This window comes from Dromiciops gliroides, chromosome 6 (assembly GCF_019393635.1).
Source record: "Dromiciops gliroides isolate mDroGli1 chromosome 6, mDroGli1.pri, whole genome shotgun sequence".
NCBI classification, from domain to species: domain Eukaryota; kingdom Metazoa; phylum Chordata; class Mammalia; order Microbiotheria; family Microbiotheriidae; genus Dromiciops; species Dromiciops gliroides.
In genome coordinates this window covers 110,219,045-110,241,774 of record NC_057866.1, presented here as the reverse complement: position 1 = coordinate 110,241,774, position 22,730 = coordinate 110,219,045, and the positions used below count along the sequence as shown (strand labels likewise).

At 41.5% G+C, this 22,730-nt stretch overlaps 1 protein-coding gene across 1 annotated transcript in view; it reads left to right on the top strand.

Annotated features, from left to right (window-relative positions):
• The window catches only part of STK33 (serine/threonine kinase 33), a 105,583-nt gene extending 83,304 nt beyond the window's left edge, over positions 1 to 22,279 (top strand). The window contains exons 11-13 of the mRNA XM_043972391.1: positions 947 to 1,171; positions 15,214 to 15,297; positions 21,525 to 22,279. Of these exons, the coding sequence (XP_043828326.1) occupies positions 947 to 1,171; positions 15,214 to 15,297; positions 21,525 to 21,731 (516 nt within the window). The 3' untranslated portion in view covers positions 21,732 to 22,279. The remainder of the gene's footprint in view (positions 1 to 946; positions 1,172 to 15,213; positions 15,298 to 21,524) is intronic.
• Positions 22,280 to 22,730: the final 451 nt, after the last annotated feature.

Genomic DNA, 22,730 nt, shown 5'->3' with positions numbered 1-22,730 from the left:
ACAACACACATACTTATATATACATATATACATGCATGTATATACATATATATATATATAATACAATATAGATAAAAGCTAAACTAGGCTGATTTTGTAAACAGAGAAAACAATTAGCAAATTTATTCATTGAGACACTCCTTGTGTTAGCTAATGCTAACATTTAAACAAAGTCTCCTATTTAAGACATTTAAGTCTTCTAGTAAAAAAAACCATATTTAAGTTCCACAAATCACATTTGAATGTCACAGGTCTTGAATTTTGAAGGGAGGACTCTGGTTTAAGCAATATTTTCAAATATGAGGTATGACTCTAAAGCACTGTAACTGATTAAAAACCATACCAGAATTCACATAAGTGAATATTATCTAATTCAATGTAGTTACCTTGGGAGACTATAGAAAGATTCTAAGGATGATACAGTCACTTAAAACTTTTGGGAACCATTGTTTTTAGGTTCTAGAGCACATTATTTTGAATGCTCTCTCCCCTGGTGAATCTTTGTCCTTTGAAGGTAAGTTTAATTTTTTTGAAACAGTCAAAAATGGAGGTAAAGATGGTTGTCACCCTGATTCTAATTGATGATGCTCTTTTGACTACTTTTGAAAAGAGTAACAGAAATTTCATTCAGTAAAGATGCTCACCAGAAACTGGAAAGCAGAATGCACATGGAGGTCAGAGTCTTTTATCTACCTTGGTTTTTTTTTCCTTCTCCACCATTTTGTTTTTATTACTTTATTGTTTAAACTCTTTGTGTTGTCATTGCCCTGTAGACTTTAATTATCATAGCTTCAGTTTAATATGGTTGTAGAAGCTGTGAGTTTTGAAAGTGCCTGTTTTTTGGAGGGGTTCTAACTTAAAATAGTCTATGTGCTATGAGATGAAATAAGGCAATGTGCAGTTATCCATACTGTTTAAAGCACTAAATATTAACTCTTAACATTAGGGCAATACACTGACTCCTGTGAGACCCACAAATGTTCTAGAACTGATGAAACAGTGGAAGAACCATCCAGGAAGTGATGAAGAAGACCTAGAAGACCTAAAGGCTGATCTGGCTACCAAAATACAAGTGTATACAAGCTGCCAACCAGAGGAAAATGGCAACGACGAGAACGTGGTTGAAGATACAGATGATAGAAATGCCAAATCCCCTATGCCAGGAAAGCAGGTAGGAGAAAAAGTTTCCCTCTGCTCCAAAGGATAACAAAATCTCTAGGTCTGTAATAATTATTCATCTTATCGACTTGGAAAGGCTTCTATTTTCAGAAGATTTTTAGAATTCTAGAATTCCAGAACTGGAAAGTCCCATTAGGGGCAGCCATTCCAACTCTTACCTGAACAGGAATCCCCCAACAACTTCCTTGTTCAAGGTGTTCACAGCAATTGAGTAGGGAGGAATGGGCCTGAGAGTGGGTATAGAGCTTTAGATTTCCCCATGGGTGAGGAGGTTGGTATCCAGATGGGCTGGGGACAGGAGAAAGGGAAATTAGAAGAAAGGTTGGGGACAAAGAAACATCCTGGTGGAATTTGAATGGAAGGCAGGCTACAACAAGGAAATGAATCTCTATGAACTTAGCCAACTTGCTCCTGGAAGGACAGACCCACAGTTGGCCACCAGGCCCATACTTTAGGCCTTTCCAGCTTGTAGCTTGGTAGAATTTTTACAATGTATACTCCATTGGTATAACCTTCAAGATCATAGGGTCACTTCCACACCACAGTTAGGCATTGGAGTAGGACTTAAGTGAAGGAACAGAGTATTCCTGATAAATTAATCTTTGCTAAGTGGGGTTCTTACTGTGCCTCAAGATTGTCATTCTGAACATCTATGCTGACCCATCTAGCTGAACTGCCAGAACAGTAGAGTCACAGCAAGCTGGGAGTAGGTGGACTGTCAGAGTCCTCTGACCTCCCATTGCCAGCATCCCGTCACTTTTGACAGAAGCTCATCCAGGCATGTAGGCAAGGCCTCAGGAATTCAGCTGTCATTGATCTCGGGATACTGAGTTCTCATCACCCAAACTGCTCTATGTTCTTTATGCCTTCAGACTTCAGGCAAATCTCTGTCTCTTCCCCTCAGCCAGCATTTGACAACCTGCTGCTGGCAGATTACCAATTAGCCTTTGCTTCAGTACAATGCCCAGGAATTCCCAAGGGACACACAACACAAATTAACACACACGTAAACACATAGGAAAAGTCACTCAGGAGCAACAAATTCCCTAAAGCCCATTCCACCCCAATGGGACCTTGCTTTGTTCCTATACTCCCTGTCAAGAAACAGCAGAAAGAAAAAGACCAACTTCAGCATCACCCACCCCAAAAAACTAAGTTTTCCCTGCTTTTATCTGTTGCCTATTAGCAGTCTCTGAGGGCTAAAGAGACTGGTGCCCTCATTAGGGGTATTAGTAACAACTTGTGCTTTCATGCTCCACAGATCCACTGGCCTAACATAGAGGGCTTAGGTTGAGAGGAGCTGTCTAGACAGCAGAGAAGAGGCAGAGGCTTATCTATGATGTACAGTAGCAAGTCACAACCTAGGCTGATGGAACAGTGTCTGAAGGGTGATGATGGAGATCTGTCAGTAGTGTTAGATGGTGGTCAAGGAGAACTTATTAAGTACATACCATGTAATAAGGGTTCAAAGACAAAGATGGAAAAGTTTCCTGTCTGCAGGGATCTTATAGTTTATCAGGGAGGAAGAATGAACATAATAAGTGTATGAGAGATATATGCAAACTGTATTCCACGGACGTAAATAAGTGTACAAGAGATAGACAAAATAAAATATACCATGTACTAAAATAAAATCAAAGGGAATGGGGGTTACTATTTGGGGGGTGAGTCATACAGGGTCTCATGTAGAAAGTGCTGATTAAGCAGAGCTTTAAAGGAAGCAGGGGTTCTAGGTGGAGGTGAGGAGGGAGGGTATTCGGGACATGGCCAGCACAAAGACTTGGTGATGGGAGATGGGATAAGGACCAGGAAAAGTAGTAAAATATTAAAAAGTTGGATAGCTAAACAGAAGCAGTTCTATTTTATCCTAAAAGCAATACAGAACATTGGAGTTTATTGAGTAGGAGAACCCAGTGTCATGAAAACCTGGAGAGAAGAGAGTATCTGGGGGACATGATAGATAATTTGAATGCTGCAGAGAGCTAAGGATGGATGAGATCTTTGAAGTATTGATAAAAGTATGACTATTTGTTCATCTATTTATTCAAACTTTTTTTTTAAGTGAGGCAGTTGGGGTTAAGTGACTTGCCCAGGGTCACACAGCTAGTAAGTGTCAAGTGTCTGAGGCCGGATTTGAACTCAGGTACTCCTGAATCCAGGGCCGGTGCTCCATCTACTGTACCACCTAGCTGCCCCAATTTATTCAAACTCTTAAAAGTACAGAACTGGGGCAATTGAGAGTGTTTAAAGAGAAGGAGGCCCATGATGGAGCTTTAGAGGACAGCCATATTTGATGGGAGGGAAATGGATGATGACCTAGCAGAAGAAGCCAAGAAGAAGCAGGAAGACAGGCAGAAGAAGAAACAGGTTAGAGCAGCCTCACAGCTGCTATTAGAGGTGAAAGGATTCATGAGGAAAGAGTGGATGAAAGAATCAGAAACTGAAAATAAATAAAAAAGAATGAATTTTAAAGTAAAGGCCATTGGTAATTTTGAAGAACTATTTCAGTTAAGTGGTGAGGTTGGGAGCAAAGTTCCAGAGGGATTGTGAAGTAAGTGGAAGGTGAGGAAATGAGTGTAAATAAGCCCTTCAAGACTTTGACTATGAAAGGGAAAATAGATACACCATAATCATTTATGGGATTCCAAGGGCAAGTAAAGGTTTTCTAACAATAGGAGAGATGAGGCCACGTTTCTTAGGGTCGTGAAAGGAAAAATGGGTAAGGAAATAGTAAAGATGGGGGGAAGGAGGAATGATTTGCTTGGCAAGCTCCTAGGATAGAAAGGAGGGAATGGTTTCAAGAACACTGGTAGTAAAATGTAGAGAAGACTTTCATAAGAGAGAATTAATGTTTTTGGCCATAGTAGCTCATGAAGTACTCTCTCCAAGAAGCTATGATTTGCATTGGTGACAAAAATACCCATACTAACAAAACCACAGGTCTTTTGCAATATTGAAGAAATCTAAGATAACACAACGAATGAGTTTTTTAAAATGTTTTCTCCTCCCCTTCCTTTCATTCTAGCCAGAAACAGCCACAAAGTAGTGGATGTTCATTGGGATTACTTTCCAACTGCATAGTTTAAGGGTCGAGATCATGGTTGTTTAGGCTCATAATTGTTACTTCTTTGGGACCAGGTACTGTGTTTCTAAGCCATTCTGAACTGTACTGACTGTTTATAAAAAGAGCAATAAAGGGCTCTTCACATTATAGGGCTGGAAAGTATAATGCTCTTAAGGCATTATAGGAATCAATATGCATTTGTTATAAATTATACAGAAGTCAGGTTTATATTAAGAAGTTACTTCTGTTCTTTCAAGTCCTCATTAACAGTACACATTGGAGTTTGAACTGATGACCTTGTAGAGCAGTGAGAATTATTGATGGAACTGAGAATTTAAAATTCTGAAGTGATAGGCTCGAAATAGTACTGGCCATTTACTCTTGTGTCCACACGTGATTCATATAATAATTAATACACTTGACATTATGATACTAAAAACATTTCCATTCAACTTAGTCTCTATATATTAAACTACTTTAGTCATAGAATGCCAGGGCTGAAAGGCATCATATAGCTCATCTGGTTCTACCTTCTTCATTATACAGAGAAGAAGCTGGCTAATTGAGGGAAAGCAACTTGTGCTGGATAGGGGCAAAGATAGATAGATAGATAGATAGATAGATAGATAGATAGATAGATAGATAGATAGATAGATAGATAGATGATAGATAGATAGATAGATAGATAGATAGATAGATAGATAGATAGATAGAGACATACATATATACATACATACATACATACATACATACATACATAGGTGGGTAGACAGACAGACAGACAGACAGCACCCTATTCATGTTTGAGTAGGAATCTGAAAGTTCCTTCATTTGGGATATCTGGTACCTAACATTCTTGTTTTTCCTTTCAAATGAACATCTCAGCCTGTTTTGAGGAATCATTCTCTTTCAGAGCAGAATTGATGTTTCTTACATATTCTATATAGTAACTACCAGGCTGTGGACATTCAGTTAATGTTTCTTGTTATTAGTAATCCTACAAACTTTCCATGGTGGGCTCTTAATCAACTGTGCTGGATACTGATAAAATAAAGGCTTAAACTCCAGTAGTCATCAAATGAGGCATTTCACAAAATGTTACCGATTGCTCAAACATATCGCTTAGAATTTGTTCCTTAGAGTAACCTGATAGATGACCAAATTCTGCCCTTACTCATTAAGCTGCAAAGACAACTAGAGAGAAATTATTGAGTCTGCCAATTAAGTTGGCCCCTAACAATGACAGGGAGGGGAGAGGGGTTGGTATGGAGGAATGAAATCATTTGATAAATCAGAACTCTCTATGTATTACAGATTTCTTGCTTTGGCATTTCATAAATGAAAACAATCCCTAGTTGTCACAGTATTCATTGGATACAGTCCTGAATGAACTAGTGTAATGCAAATATAAGATAAAATCCTTGGGCAATGATTTTCGCTCAATGAAAGGATGGCCTATTAGGGGCATGCTTTGGGGGGATGGTATTGTCTGTCAGTGTAATTGACACTTTAAACTATGAAAAAGAAAAGATGATGTGTCTGGCCTTCAGAAACTTAAAACCTAATTTTGTGATGACTGCAGTACTCATGTATTTGTGTGATATTTATTTGCAGGAGGATCTTTTCCCATAAGTTTGAAAATAAAAAGCCAAGGAAGCAAGAACTTCATAGAAAATAGTTTTCCATTAGCTTGAAATTAAAGTGTAGTGCATTGCTTTGTCATAAAAGAAGTCAGGTTTTGAAAAAAAAATAATTCAGTTGGATGAGAGAAATCTTATTTATATTTTGAGCAAAATCTAAATTCAATTTCAGCTCACCAGACATATTTGGGGGACATCTAGGTGGCACAGTGGACAAAGTGCTAGGCCTGGAATCAGGAAGACTCATTTTCCTGAGTTCAAATCTGGCCTCGGACACTTACAAGCTTTGCGACCCTGTGCAAGTCACTTCACCCTGTTTGCCTCAGTTCCCTCATCTATAAAATGAGCTGGAAAAGGAGATGGTAAAATAGTATCTTTGTCAAGAAAACCCCAAATGGAATCACAAAGAGTAAGACACGACTAAAAATGACTGAACAACAAGACATATGTCAACAAGACATATGGGCAAAGTTACCATGAAACTATTGGATGTAAGAGTCAAAAAAGAATTTAGAGATGACAGCTCCAGGCTCCTCATTCTGCAGAGGGGGAGACAACACAGAGGAATTGATTTAGCTGAGGCCCCACAATTAGTGAGTGAGAAAGCTAGGAGGGACTCGGAACAAAGCTCTTGTCTCAGTGGCATTTTCATTTAGTTTCCACTAGAAAATGCTCCCTTGCATTTGACTATAGTTCCTTTTCCCCCTGGCCTCAGGGAGGAATTCAGCCTTTCCTAGAACATATTTTCTAAGTTGTTATTGATAGTTGTTTTTTTATACCACAAAAATTTCCTGCTATCCCGTCCCTACCATAAAGATTCCCTCCACTGTCACAAAGAAAAACATTTAAGTCAAAGCAAGTCTGCATCGAGTGCAGACATACAACATACAAGTCCTTTAGTCCATCACCTGTCTGCCAATAAAAGGGGCCCACCACACATCGTTAAGTGGACATGCGTCTCCATGCCATGGAAACACATTGTTAGGGACTGTAAATCAGAATTCATGGTGGAGTCAGTCTTTAGAAAAGCAAACTATACTATTTTCCTTCATTTTCAAAGGCAGTGTCAACACCGTTATCTTGGGAATAGTGGGAACCAGTCATGTGTGGACAGTCGTGTGCACACTGCCCACATGATTATGGCCGCCTCATCCCATCCCATTTGGCAGAGCCTCCTGAGTCTCACAGAATTTTCCTATGATCTAGAAGTCAGAGCAGTTGATCTGTGGAGGCTGCAGCATGGCAGCAGCTGCTCCCAATATCCTTTCACAAGGGCACTAGTTTCTCTATGACTCTGAGGCTGCCTGTAGGCAACAGATAAAAATAGGAAGAATCCAGGCTGCTGGGCTACTGTTTAGGCCGGCCATTATCCTCTGCTGATTAGGCTGAGGGTGTTAGAAGACTGAAGAACAAAAGAGGCAGGCGAGGCCTCTGGGTTGCAGAGTAATGAAATTCTGGATAATCTGGTTGGCATGGTGGCTTTTCCTCTGTGTCTCTGTCATTTGCATTCGTGGCAAAAGTCACATCTGGTGGGCTAAGCTGTGACATGCTTCAGGTCTTCAAGAGAGAGTACACCAAAGGGCACAGACTTTTGTGATGACCCTGTTGCGAGATCACTGACCGAAGTGCCCTGGACAACAGCCCTGGAGCTTTTCCATATTCTGTCGGACATCCCTGCATAGGAGGCAGCAAGATCCTGCCATGTGGCAGTCCTGGGACCCTGGCCCAAGCAACCCAGAGCCTTTCTTAGAAGACCCCTTCATCCCCTTCCTGATTCCTTTATGCCAGTTGCATCCCATTTGCTGTTCTATTTTCCCAGCAGTCTGTTGCAAGGCCACTAGGACGTAGAGTGATGTGTCAGTCCCTCCTTAAAGCACACTTGTTTTCTGTTCTCCCAGAGTGGCTACCTCCCTTCAACCCCACATAGAAGAGCCGCTTGGTTATCATGCTTTAATACACTCTTCATATAGATCCTGCCCAGTGGAGTTGGGTCACAATGAGCATCATTTCAATCCTAGAACAGTATCTCTGCTCGTCAGGATTGCTCAGCTTAACGTCTTTCCCTTCCCATTCTCTCTTTTCCTGTACGTTGATATAGTAATGAAAATGAGTGTGTCTGAAGCTCGCTTTTAATAAAATTGGCCAGCTTGCCATTTTAGAGAGCTCATCATTTTGGATGGATTTTTTCTCCTTACTTGGGACGCATATGTCACAGGCATTAATGTCAGCGGGCTTAGTCCTATGGGCCCTGCTTACTGAATCAAGACCATGGAATTAGTCCCCATATGCTGGAGCTGAAAGAAACTGGCATCCCTGCCTAACTTACAAGTTAGATTTCATTTCTATTAAATCCACAGAACTCAGTTCTCCCAGGCTGGAGGTGGGGCCTGGAAAAGGTTGGAGAACCAAGCCTCTATGCTTCAGGAACAATCGGTGAAGAAGCAGGCCTTGTCCTTCTCTTCCCTTCCTTCCCTTGTCTTTCTGCAAACCGAAGGAATTTTTCTAGGAGGTGAATGGCTAGTACCCTGCAAAACTACGGGGCAGAACTTGTACTTGAATGTCCTGGCTTTGGACTCCATATTGGTCTATAATTTTAATATGACTCTAGAGATGGTTGCTATGGTGATAAACCACTTTACTTAAATAGCATGTATTTTTACTCAAAATTCAGAGAAATGGTAACAGTTTCTCGTAATCATGCCCTGGTATTAACTTGCAATGATACGCCTAGAGCTTACAGGTTTTGCATCCATTATCACCAGATGAGTTCATCAGGTTAAAGTTATGCCAGTGAATAACAAGATATGTATATTTAGCCCCAATTTTCTTAGAGCATATCTCCCCTTGCACACATGGTATCCCCTTTGGAAATTAATCATTTGAGCTGGGGGAATTTAGCCCAGTATACTCGAAGTCACTGAATTATAGAATCATAAGGTTGAAGGGAACCTAGAATGGTCACCTTGTTCATCCTGTGGCCTCCAGCTAGAACTATACCTAAACTTCTCCAGACAAATGAGAAGCTGTGCTGTAACCTGTCAGCCCATGGTCCATCCAGCCCAGGATTTTATATTCTAAAGGAAGGGATGGTTGTGATTGGGTGGGTGGAAGGGATGGGGAATCTACCTTGGTGGTAGTTTGTCTAGAGTTTGGCAAATAAGGCTGTCTTTCATCCATGCACGCCCATTAGGATTGTATGGTATTTGATTACACAGATATCTCCCTTAGCCTTTATTTTTCCATGTGGAAGCATTTACTTACTTGAAGAAATACCTAACAACTACCTGTACGTCCATAAGCAAATGTCTTTGTATCTCACTCAGTTTTTCTGATCTGTAAAATAATGGAGTTGGACAAAATGATCTAAAAAGCTCTAGAAAATCTAGAGCCCACAATATTTCACTCTTTCTCCACTTCTTCCAATGTCTTTTTGGTCAACATAGACAAGCAGGGAGGTGAAGGAGAAAGAGCAATGAACTTGTAGTCAGACCCAGCTTTGTCCCCTACCCCCTACATGGAAAGGCTGTCGCAACCTCTCAGTCTCCCTTCCTCACCTCTAAATTGAGGCGATGACACTTTCACTGTGTACCTCACAGGTGTCTTGTGAAGCAAAGCACTTTGTAAAGCTCCAGTCACCCTAAGCATGCAAGGCATTATTGTGCTCTGGTTCCATAATCAAGCCAAAGTGTTCACCAAACACCAGATGTGGAGGCATCATGACTTACTCCAGATGCTGACAGATTTGTCTTTCTCATATGATACAGATGCAAGCACAGATCTCTTGGGATTGTAAACCTTGAGCTGGAATGAACCTCAATGGTCATTTAGTCTACTCTCCCCCTATTTTAAAGATGAGGAACCTGAGCGTGGTTGGGGGGGGTGTTGGGGGGTGGGGGGGTGAGGTGACATGCCGGAGCAGCACGTGTAGTGTCAGAGGGACCATTTGAACACAGGTCTTCTGACTCTGGAACCCGTATTCTTCCCATTCTACCATCATGTCCCAGCTTCCCACCTTGCTGCTGGATGTGTGTAACCTGTCCCTGTGCCTGAAACACACCCTCTCTCCATCCCAGTCTTCTGGAAGACTTCTCTCTGAGGTCCAATGCAGGTGTCACCCCCTCCATGAGGCATTCCCTGATGCTCCCAGCCCAGCCACAGTCGAAACGATTTCTTCCTCTTTAGTTTTTTAAGTCGTGCTGAGTCTGGATCCAACCTTTGCTCCTCTTACATTCTCTCTGGTATGATACTTAATGGTCTAGTACATGATGTATGTGTGCTGACTCCATCCATGTAAGATTCATGACAGAAGGAACTGTATTGTGTCCCCAGCTCTTAGCCTCATGCTTTGCAGATGGTAGACACTTAATAAATGCTTATTGACTCAAATGAAACTTAGAGGCAGCACTGTATAGTGGAGAAGACACTCAGAGTCAGGAAGACCTGGGTTCATGGCCCCTGTTAGACACTTACTAGTTGTGGGACCCTGAGAAAAATCACAACCTCTCTGCGAATGCTTTTCTTCACCTATAAAATGAAGGGCTTGGGTATGATGGCTTCCATCAAATGTTATATCAACTATAATTATAAATTTATGATCTTATGATCGTATGATGTGTCTCCCACCTTGACTCCTTAATGTGGCATTCATGGGCCTCCACACCCTAATTCTATCCTTTTCTTGACGGTCTTATCTCCCACAACCCTCCTGCATATACTCTACCCTCTGATCAATTGGATAGTTTATTGCCCTCCAAACACAACCGTAGACCCTTACTATTGGGCCTTTGCTGTTTCCTACAACTAAAATGTCTTTTGCTTCTCAATGTGCCTCTCCCCCAACCCCAGGTCTAAATACCAATATACTTAAATGTACCATGCAAATTCCATCTACTGCGAAGTCTTCATTGATCACCTTGACTGGAAGTGCTATCTGTCATCTAATCTCATAGCATCTTGTATTCCTCTTGCACACATAGATTCTGGGGGGTCCTCATCCATATCTCCACTTACACAGGCAGATTGGGTCCCCAGAAGGTGGCTACTAGGTTCCCTCAGGGCTTTAGGGTAACCCAGAAGGATTTAGGGATATCTTTCTAATTTTATAGCTCATGAGCCCCCTTCTGATATACTTCCTCATGATTATCAGTTGATATCAGTCAGCCAGACTTAACTAGTTTTTGAAAAGGCCTATTTACTAAGATGGTACAGGTGGTACAATTGGTATCATTGGTACGGGTGGTGCAGACATTCCCCCCAAATACCTGTGTCATACCCTTCCATGGGAAACTAGGCTTAAGCTTAGAAAGCATGTGTGACAAAGAAGCGCCTAATGGAGTCTTCAAGATGTGCCTCTGTAAGTGTGCTATATAGCCTAGTTCTTGGCTCCCACTACAGATGCTGCTGTCAACCATTCTGGGGATGCTAAGGAACAAGTTCAAATCCTCTGGACATTTCAGTGTTCAAGCAGCTTCTTCAGCCAAGGTGGGAGGAGGGAGGATCTTTGTTCTTCCTCCCAGTTGGCTGCTTTTCAGAAGTTTAGCTGAGATGTTCTCTCCTCTCCCCTGCCAGGCACTCAAATCTCCAATGCCAATTAGCTTGATGGTTTTCTACAGGCTGACAAGGGCGTGGCTGTCTCTCATCTAGTGGGAACAAACTTCCTGTTGTTGTACCTAGGCACACTTTGTGAAAAATCAAGATGCATTCTCACCTGACAAAATTATCAGGGTATGGCATCTTATCACTTTAAATGGGATAGGGTGATTTGGCTGATTCACTCAATTGCCACCATCTTTGCACCCCTTTTGTGTACTTATTTTATCATAATTTGTATTCTAGTTATTTGTTGCCTTATCTTCTCTCCCCAACTAGGCTGTAAGCGCATCAAGAGAAGGAACTGTTTCTCCTTTATTTTTGCTTCCCCCATTTCCCATGATAGTGCTTTTCACATAGTAGGGGAATAATGAATGTTTATTGAATGAATGAAGGCATATAAGGAAAAGATAATGCTATGTTTGATTTCCAAGGTTTTTTCTGATTATTTCCAGCAATTTCTTGGCCTTCTAGTGGCAAAATGCTGAGCTTAAGTCACCCCTGATTCTTGGATTGGTATAATTCTATGACTACAGCTTGGTTTAGTTTTCCTCAATACCTCATACTTTTCATGTTGAAGCTTGTCTGCCACATGTCTCCCATTATCTTATAAGTTCTTATCTCATAAGAACTTCCTGCTTTGTCTCTCCATTGGCTTGGCACTGCACTGCTCCGAGGGCCTTAGTAAATACAGCAGGGTGGGAACAGGTATTTGTGCAATGCAGACTATTGAAAAACTGCACCCCTAGGGGATTACTGTCCACCAGACATGCTGAGCCTTCATTGTTACACATGAAATGTGACTTCTTCAATACTTCCTGTGACTGGTGATTTCATCAGCTTGGCTACACCTTCCATGTCCATTTTCTCTAATCCCATGCAATTCCTCCACATATCTTGCCGTAAAGCATCATAGAGGATTATCCAATTAGCTATGGATTTTCCTCTGGTTGTTCTGTAACAACCTATTCTCGTGGATACCAGTGCAACCCATGGGCTGTCCATCCCTGTCCATCTTTTATCTTTGCAGTATGACAGATCCACCTCCTTTTCTGGCCATATCAGTTCTTAATGATGTCTTCTAAGCAGGTCTTGTATACAAATAATTGTTGAAAATATATTACTGCCTCTTTGGGTTTGTCAGGAGTCTCTCCATTGTCCCTTGGAGAGTAGCCCCTACGATTTTTATTCTTCTAAGATCATTGTACTCTATGACTTATGGCCACATAGCATCGACAGAAGAATATTTGTGTGAAAATTATGGGCTGTTATAATGAGGAACAACATGATATGATTGAAATTCCTGCAAAGTTGCCCCACTGCAGTCTCACCCAAATCTATCCCTCTTGTTCAGTTTTGGGCTTGGGTTATCATTAGGTTGTGGCACTGGCAATGAGCAAGTTATGTGTTCTGGTGAAACAACTCAGCAAGCTACCTATTCAACAACATGTTCTTTTTTCACTGAGGACCCGTGACTTCAGTAAAGGAAGGGACTCCAACTGCAGAACATCCTTCCACCAATGCACATCAGCAAGTCATCTGCAACTTAGAGTCTTAGAGAGTTTTCTGGGGGGCACTGAGAGATTAAGTTTTGCCCAGGGTCATTCATCTAGCCCTTGTTGCATCCCAATTGCATGTCAGAGTCTGACACATCTAATTGATTGCATCCCAATGGATCTCAATGAGGAGGCCTTGACATCTAGGGGCTCATTGAAAAAAGCATAATATCGACCACAAACAGGAACATTTGTAGAACCTCTTGGTGTTCAAGGAATCCCTCTTCTAGTTGTACTTGGTGCATGACATCATCAATGACACTGACAAACTCTTTTGGTGAACACCTATGAATGCATGTTCCTTGCGCCCTCTTTGATGCCTTATGCAAATGACGGAATTGAGAACTGGAAAGGACCTTAGAGGTCATATAGTCCAGCCCCCTCATTTTACATATGGGAAAGCTGAGGCCCAGATAGACTAGATCCCATACAGAGATAGTAGCAGAACTGGGCTTCAAGCCCACATCTTCTGACTAAAATCCAGTGCTTTCACATCATGCCATAATACTTTTCTTTTCTTTTCTTTCCTTTTCTTTCCTTTTCTTTCCTTTTCTTTTCTTTTCTTTTCTTTTCTTTTCTTTTCCTTTCTCTTCTCTTCTTTTCTTTTCTTTTTTTTTGCAGGGCATTGAGGGTTAAGGGACTTGCCCAGTCACACAGCTAGTAAGTGTCAAGTGTCTAAGGCTGGATTTGAACTCAGGTCCTCCTGATTCCAGGGTCAGTGCTTTATACACTGAGCCACCTAGCTGTCCCCATGCGACTTTTCAAAATAAACACCTATCCTAAAGCCATAGAGGGGCAGATTTCCTGCATTAAAATATGTCCATTTCTTTTAAAAATAGTAAAAATGGTCTCTAGTTACACTTTCATGTTATAAATCAGGTTACTACCTACCTTGTCAAGGACTTTAGACTTGAAGACTTCAGTCTGAATTCCTCCACCATCTCCTTTATTAAGAAATGAAATAATACCATGCCAAGCATTCATTCTGTGGAGGCTATTAGAAGCCAGAAAGAACAGAGGAAGAAGAAGAAGAAAGAGAAACCTGGGGCCTGGATCATTCACAGTGTGGAAAGTCAGGCCCTGAATCATATGGGATGGTTGTAGTCTAGTAATAGAGTACTTACAACCTCGGTTTTCTTCATATGTAAAATAGAAGCATCAATACTTGTACTGTTTGCCTTTCAGGGATGTCATGAGGATCAAATGAATGTCTGTCACAGTGTTTTATAATCATAGACCCCCCTCACATAAAGGTGAAGGTTGTTGATGAGAATGAGAATGGTTTTCTGATGTAATGTTTCTCAGGTTTAAGGTTGGTAAGTGAGATCCAAAAGAGGATAAAAGGCTTAATTCCAATAAGAGGTATTTTTTTTTAAAGAAAAGGGTTCAAACAATCTCCTGTAAGAACTCCCCCAGCTGTCCCACAGAGTTAGTTTTCGAAACAATGGAATTCAAACCTAGCCAATATAACAACTCCTCATTTATAAGAAAAGTGTGGAGAGAACCTGTAATAACATAATCAGTGAACTGATCATCTCTTTAAGTGAGGCACAGTTGTTTTGATTTACTCCTTCACAGTCAGTTTTAAATTTATTTTAGGACTAATTTTAAAATGGGATTTATGCTATTAGTTCTTAAAACAAAAAAAAAGGTGCCTAATCAAGTGCGGAGGCTAGAGGTCTTACCACATCAATTAGAAAACATTTTGGGGGGTGATAGGGGGTTGTTTCTCTCAATTCACCTGAAAATTCAGGGGTTTATTAATGGGCATACTGTCAATTGTTTAATGTATCATGTAAAGTAAAAAAGCACTGTCGGGGCAGATATGTGGCGCGGTGGATAGAGCACTGGCCCTGGAGTCAGGAGGACCTGAGTTCAAAGCTGGCCTCAGACACTTAACACTTACTAGCTGTGTGACCCTGGGCAAGGCACTTAACCCTCTTTGCCCCACAAAAAAAAAAAGCACTGTCACCAACCTTTGCCTGTAAAGCTAAGATGACCCTTTGAGGGTGGCGTGGTGGGGGTCTTTTTTGAGGTAAGAATTGAACTAGATGACTGATGAGGTCCCATCCAAGTCTTAAATTCAGTGATTCTTTGATAACCTCAAATGCTCAACCCATGGGAAAGAAGCATTTTCCAGGGTTTTCCTTCTTGGTGACTACAATTTCTTTCTCGTATTTTACAGATCAGCAAGAAAAAAAACAACACAGGTACATTAACAAATGGGACAGTGAAGAAGAAAAATGTCAACTTGAGGTCATCTAGTAATGTGAGTCCATTTTTAAATGAAATAAAATGAAAGCATTGTCATTTCTGTTCTGATCATATTGTACATATCAAAAACATTTAAAATTCTTTTTTTTTGGTGGGGCAATGAGGGTTAAGTGACTTGCCCAGGTTCACACAGCTAGTAAGTGTCATATGTCTGAGGCTGGATTTGAACTCAGGTCCTCTGAATCCAGGGCCGGTGCTTTATCCACTGCACCTAGCTGCCCCACATTTGAAATTCTATTCACAAGACAGCCTCAGATTGGAGGAAGAAAGGAGTGACCACCTTTAGGTAGGATTTGGGTAGAGAATGGATTTTTATGAACTGATTATTTCTAGTAGCGTTCACCTCTTGATGAACACTATCATAAACGTGTTTACCACGTAGCATTGCCCCTATCAGTGCTGTTTTACAGTCATTACAATAACTGAAACATTGTTATCTTAATTGGACGTTTTGGAGAGGTGGAGTGCTATGTGAAAGCAGTGAGGCCCATCTTGGAGTCGGGAAAACCGATTTTCTTTCTCAGATTGGTCACTTGCTGACTGGGTGACTTTGGGCAAGTCACATTTTTTCTGGAAGTAATGACACTCACCCTCCCTGACAGCTCTTATGAGAAAAGCCTCAAGATGTTACTGTTGTTATAACCAAACCTCACTGTGATATTGTTTCATCAGCTACCTGAGTGTTCCTGGCTGTCTTCATTTTTCTAACTGCTCTCTGTCAAAGTAGTCTACCCCCTAACATTCTATTTTCACAAGTTCAATTAATAATATTAGGTATGCTATGCCTGTACTTCTCAAAGTAACAAATCCTTAAGTAGACAGAAAGAAATTTATATGTGTATGTTTTCCTGCTGTTGCAAAAGTAACTAGACTCTAGTCTTTAGAGCCCTTTAGAAAATCTTAAAATCACATCCACCCCCCCCACCCCGCCCAAAAAAATCACATCCACCCATTGAAAGAAACTCCAGGAAAGAAAATCAGCAGTTCCTTTGGAGTAAAACCCTATAGGAAAGATGTTCTTGCAGTTTTCAAATCTTTGTAATGAACAAATTGTTTAAAAAGTATTAGCTCACGGGCAGCTAGGTGGAGCAGTGAAAAAAGCACTAGCCCTAGATTCAGGAGGACCTGAGTTCAAATGTGGCCGTAGACACTTGACTCGTACTAGCTGTATGGCCCTGAGTAAGTCACTTAACCCTCATTCCCCACCCCACCCCCAAAATTATCAGTTCAAGTATTAGGTCGTGCTAGCAGAAAGTAAACTAGGAATGGCTTCCCTGGTAAGCAGATATTTGGTGATATCGGTAAGGTTGCTCTGAATGTGCCACTCTCCTAATCCCAGTTATCCAGATGTACTGCTCTATGCACAAGCCCTGTCCCCTTGATAGCTCTCCTTGTATTCTCCCTCCTGTTCACTCTATCCCCTACTCCACACCCACCTTAGTCTCTACTTTTTCCTGGCCATCTTCTCTACTGTGCCCTTGGGAAATTGTTCCACTGTTGATAAACTCCCCTTCATCCTCGAGCTGTTCCCTGCTGTCTCCCTTCTGCCAGCTTGCATTTATCGAAGTGGGGCTCTCTCCTGAGGGATCCAAATCTGTGGCAGCCCCTTCCATTGTTGGCTACTCATTCTCCCCCATCCTGGCAAGGCCTGGGGAGAGAATTAGCAGTCACAGCTACCATGTCACTCCAAAGTCACTGCTGCATCCAAGTCTTTGCTCTGCCAACATCATTTAATAGCCTTTTCTCTTTTAAAGTTCATTTTATTCAACTGTTCCATTTTCCCCCAAACCTAGCCTATGCCATCAACTAATCTCTTGGACTCTTTTCCATCTTTTCCCATGACTTTGGTACCCAGTTCACTTTTCCTTTCCACATCTTTTCTCATTCTTATCATCCTAGAGGCTTCAGTGTATATCCCAATAACCCTTCTGCTATCTTGTTGTCCTCTTTTTTGTTGTTCGGTCATTTTCAGTCATGTCCAACCCTTTGTGACCCCATTAGGACTTTTCTTGGCAGAGATACTGGAGTGTTTTTAGCATTTATTTCTCCAGATCATTGTTACAGATGAGGAAACAGAGGCAAACAGGGTGAAGTGATTTTCCCAGGGTCACACAGCTAGTAAGTGTCTGAGTCCAGATTTGAGCTCACCACCATGCTCTAGCAGGCTTCTCATCCTAGAGCATCCCTCCACCTTCTCCCTCTCTGTGAGATTTAAAATTGGATATTAGATCATAAATCTCCCCTCTTTAACCTTTCCCTTAATTTATCTCCCAGACTAGTAAATGGAAGAGGCTTCTGGTTTTCTAGTTAGAGCTTTTATTGTATGGTAGTCACAGGGTGATGTTGATTAGAAGGATAGGAAAGTAGAAATACAATACAAATCGTCTTAAGTCTAAGCTTAGTCTATATTCCGTATAAAACTCACCAAAAACCCAAGGCCACCTTTGGGGAGAGAGAGAGAGACCGTGTCAAGTGCATGCTGCTGCTAACCTCGAGCGGGGCCCAGTCGAACTCTCGTCAGCATTAGCCTGTGCAGCACAGTCAGGAGACCAGCAGAGCAGGAAAAAAGATTGGAACCTCCCAGTTAAGAAAGGGCCCCCAGGCCAGGAATGCTCACTCCCAAATTCCTCTTCAAACCCTATCCCCATGTCTCAGGGCATCTTTCTTCACTATGCCCATAAAATGGACAATGTTCACCTTAAGCAGCTTGGTAGTGCAATGGATAGAGTATTAGACTGGGGTCAGAAACGCCTGAGTTTAAATCCTGCCTTAGACACTTAACTAGCTGTAACCCTGGGTGAGTTCTTTAATTTCTCTCCATCTGTAAAAGAGGGACCATCACAGAATCTACCTTAATGGGTTGTGATTAAAGCTATATATAAAGGTTAGTTATTGTTACTATGGGATAGACATGTTATGAAGAATCAGCTGGCAAAGGAGGCGGAAAAGGCCAAGCCAGAGAGTGAGAGGAAACCCAGCTTCATGAGGCACCACAGAAACCCTGACTTCCTGGTCTCCTCTGTCCTGGCAAACGCCATCCCTTCTCTCCCATACTCTGCTCTAGCAATCTCACACGTTCCCAAGACATCTAAGATAAGCTCTACAGAGATGACTCTCAGATCTAGATCTGTCTCCAGCCCTGAGCCCTTCACTCCTAGCTCCAATGAACTGTCTCCCTCAAATCTTCCCCCCATAAATTCCACAAGGTCAAGGATTAGGTATGACTCATTCTGTCAATGAATCTTTTGCATGTAGCATGTAATTCAACACACATTTATTAAGACCCTGCTATTTGCAAGGTCCTATGCTAGGCAACAGGGTAATAAAAAAGATAGCTAGAACATAGACCATCCTCTCAAGAAGCTTCCCATTAGTTTAGGGGATGACATTTGCAAACAACCACAATACAAGGGAGAATAAATGCCACTGTGGTCAACTGTCTCAAATACTGTAGAGAGATCAAAGAAGAAAGGGAATGAGAAGAGGCCTGAATTTTTGCTGGTAGCACCCAGATGACCTTAGAGAAGGCAATATCGGGGACAGCTAGGTGACGCAGTGGATAAAGCACTGGCCCTGGATTCAGGAGGACCTGAGTTCAAATACAGCCTCAAACACTTGATACTATCTGTGTGACCCTGAACAAGTCACTTAACCCTCATTGCCCTGCCCCCACCAAAAAAAAAAAGGAAAGAGAAGGCAATATCAATAGGGGTACATAAGGGGTTTGTCCCCCACAGTGTTCTAGAAATTAGCTACACTTAATAGACCTGGATAAAGAAAGAAAAATATTCTTGAGTAGGGAATATTGTAGGGAAGGAAGAAGAGAAGAACAAAGTGCAAAGGAAGGAGGTTTGCTGAGAACAAAGCCAGGAGTTGACAGAAGAAGCCAATGTAGACAAGTAAATTAGGAATGAATTGAGTCTAGAAGAAACCTAGACAGGTCATCGCACTATCAGTGATCTGGAACTGGAGAAGAACAAATGTCCTAACTTTCATAAAAAGGAAAGATAATGGAGTCAGCAAACCTTAGGCCAATAAGCTAGACTTCTGTTACTAGTAAAATTCTAGACTATATGGTTAAAGGGATGGTTTGTGCGCATTTAGAAATGGAAGTGAGGATCACTGAGAATTAACACTGCTTCATCAAGAAATAGGTCACGCAAAATAAATCATGTCCTTTTGCAGCTAGACCAAGGGACATAGAGAACGAGGCTCCAGCAAAGCATTTGACAGCCTCACATGACATTTAAGTGCTTTCAGAGATGGGAAATTAATTTCCCAAGGTCATCCTACAAGAAAGTGTCAGAATTCAGGTCTCTGGACTGTCCTTTCTTCTTTGCCATGTTGTAAAGTAAATGGGAACATCAGGCCAGCATGGTGGATAGAGTGCTGGACAAGGACGAGGATCAGGAAAACCTGGGATTGAATTCTGCCTTATGAATTGTGTGACCTTGGACAAATCACTTAAAACCTCAATTCCCTCATCTGTAAAGATGAGGAGTTTGGACTCTTTCATATCTAAGGTCCCTTATACTGATTGTTTGCCCTATGAACCCCAAAGCCTTTATGACTAAAAGTCATGATAATATGCAAGATATCAACCTGGAATTCTTTCATGATGGTAGGGGTAACCATGCTTCCTCCTTCCTCAGATGGTGAAACAAGGGAGATATGAAATGTACATAACTTTTTTTTGGGTGAGGCAATTGGGGTTAAGTCACTTGCCCAGGGTCACACAGCTAGTAAGTGTTAAGTGTCTGAGGCCGGATTTGAACTCAGGTCCTCCTGACTCCAGGGCCGGTGCTCTATCCACTGCGCTACCTAGCTGCCCCAAAATGTAGATAACTTTTCAAGGAGGTTGGCAATGAAAAAGAGCAGAAATATGAGGCATTAGAAGGGTCAAGGGAAGGTATTGGGGTTTTTTAATGAATGTGAATTTACTGTGATTCAATCCCAATTTAATTGCTTACTACTTGTGTAGTTCCCTTAGAACGCTAAGATACAGTTGGAAAGTGTCCCTTTCTAAATCCATCCTGGTGGCCAGAAGGAAATCCCTTTACCTTCTTTATACCAGATTCATCATTTTTAAACATTAAAGGGTAGTTCAAGTCTGCAGCAGAGTGAGTAGATATGTGTAAATACTCATATCAGTCTAGTGGATGGGTAGCAAATAGGAAATAGTCCAAACGCATCCCCTTGATGCTCAGGAAACGTATTTCCTGAGCTTGAAGAAGAGGATAACTCTGAGCAGGGGTCAAAATGTACTTTTAAAGTCATTCCTATAATTTACAGAATCTATATAGAAATGTCTCTAAATACTGATGACATCAGATAAGAGCTGTCAGGTCAAAGTGGACTTTACCATCTAAGTGTTATTTTCTTTTCTCAGATGAGGATTTGAAACTGAGCCTATTCAATTCCCATTGCTTCAAACACTCCACAATTGAGAGCTTCCATGGAGCTGTTAACAGGAGTTTCCATTGACATTTCATATTGACTTTACAGCTTGGTGCTGTAGAAATAGTGCTTGACATGGAGTCAGGAGGCTTAAGTTCAAATTTCATCCCATCTCACACACCTCCTAATTGTGTGACCTTGGGAAAATTGCTTCGCCACTCTGAACCTCAGTGTCTTCACCTATAAAATAGAGATCAGAGAGGAAAAGGCCTAAGAAGTGGTCTGGATTTAGTGATAAGGGGGTCCTAGGTGACCTTTGAGAAATAAATGTCAGGAGAGTGATATGATATAACAAACAGAGTGCTGAGTCCCCTTGCCCCTACAATGTGCTAGAGCTTCACAGCAATTAACCAGGCATATACTACCTACAGTGTCCCACGCTTATTTTGGGGAAAGCATTTTGCAAACCATAAAACACTTGAATATGTGAGTTATCATTATTATTACATACCAATGTCTTACATAGATATAGAAAATTACTGACATTTATGGGACAATTTAAGGTTTGCAGAGCACTATACTTACATTATTTCATTTTACCTAAAAATCTATCTAGCATTATACATCTGAACATTCAGAAGAATTTTGGAGTTGTTTGCATGTTTCTCAATATTCAACATATTTGTGTGTGTGTGTGTGTGTGTGTGTGCATGCAAGAGAGAGAGAGAGAGAGAGAGAGAGAGAGAGAGAGAGAGAGAGAGAGAGAGAGAGAGAAGAGAGAGAAGAGAGAGAAGAATTCACTCTGGACTTTCCTTTTGTTTTTAGGTCCCTACTAGTGGAAAAATAGCCAGTCCGAAGCGGAATATGGACAGTTCCGAAAATGTGTTCCCTCAGGGTTCCCCATCATCCAAACCGGTCACCCCTTCACCAAAGGGGGAGTTAGATAAGTCTTCCATGACCCGAAGTCCAGGATTGTCACCAAAAAACTACTCCAAAACCCCTGCCACATCTAAGATCAAAAAGAAATCCTAAGGTATCCTTCAGCTCTGTGCAGCACAGATCCAGGGCTGTGATTCCTTTTGGTGGAAGAAGGGTATATATAAAGGACAAAGTGGACAGGGCCACATTGAGTCTTTTAGCTCTCCTCCACCCTGTCAGGGGAGAGTTCTCTGTCTGCACCGGCTTCAACCTGAAGCTCCTTCTAAAGCAGCGTGTACCCTGTTAACAAACACCCATTCACAGCAGTGTTGGCAGAGCAGAGCTGTCACTGACTAGAGGTACATGTAAGTATTTTTTTAGTCTGAGGCGGCAAGCCACTTATGAGAGTTTCCCGAGCCCTTCTGCTCTGTTTTACCTAAGATTCTTAAATTTAGCCACAGATATTTATAGGGAACATATGAGAGGGCAGACTTGGTCCCTGGGGATCCTGCTACCTGTGAGCACTTTACCCTGGAGGACTTTGCTAGGAAAATGCCCATCACCTTGCTCCAGGCATACAGTGCAATGAAACCCACACATCGCATGTATCATTGTTCTTTTAGGTCATCTTAGATTACTTAACTCATTTTAAACTTGGAAAATGGGAGAAGTTTGTTTTTTTATAACTACCTGCTGTTATCTTCCCAGTTGTATTGAGTAAATCAATAAAAACAGATATTAACCACTCTAGTTAACTTTTACATAAAAGAGGAGAGGGTGAACATATTGAGATTGGCTGAGCTCGTGTACAGATTCTGAACTTGTTCTGCTGCTAAAAAAGGGAATGTCTATTTTTCTGTGTGCAGAATTTCTTTGTGGCTAGTCAGAGTATTGAACTGAGAAACTATTTCCAGAAGGTTTTGTTTAATTTCCCTTAGACTTGTGTCACAAGCGTCTTCTAGCCAGCTGGCTGAGGGTTTGCCATCTGAGGCTGTACAAACAATTAGATGCTTCTGCAGGCCTCTCAGACAAATTAGAAACAGGGCACAAGGAAGAAGCAGTTACTTTTGTCTTCATCAAGAGTAGTAGCCTGGTTTCGTTCCAAACCCTTGT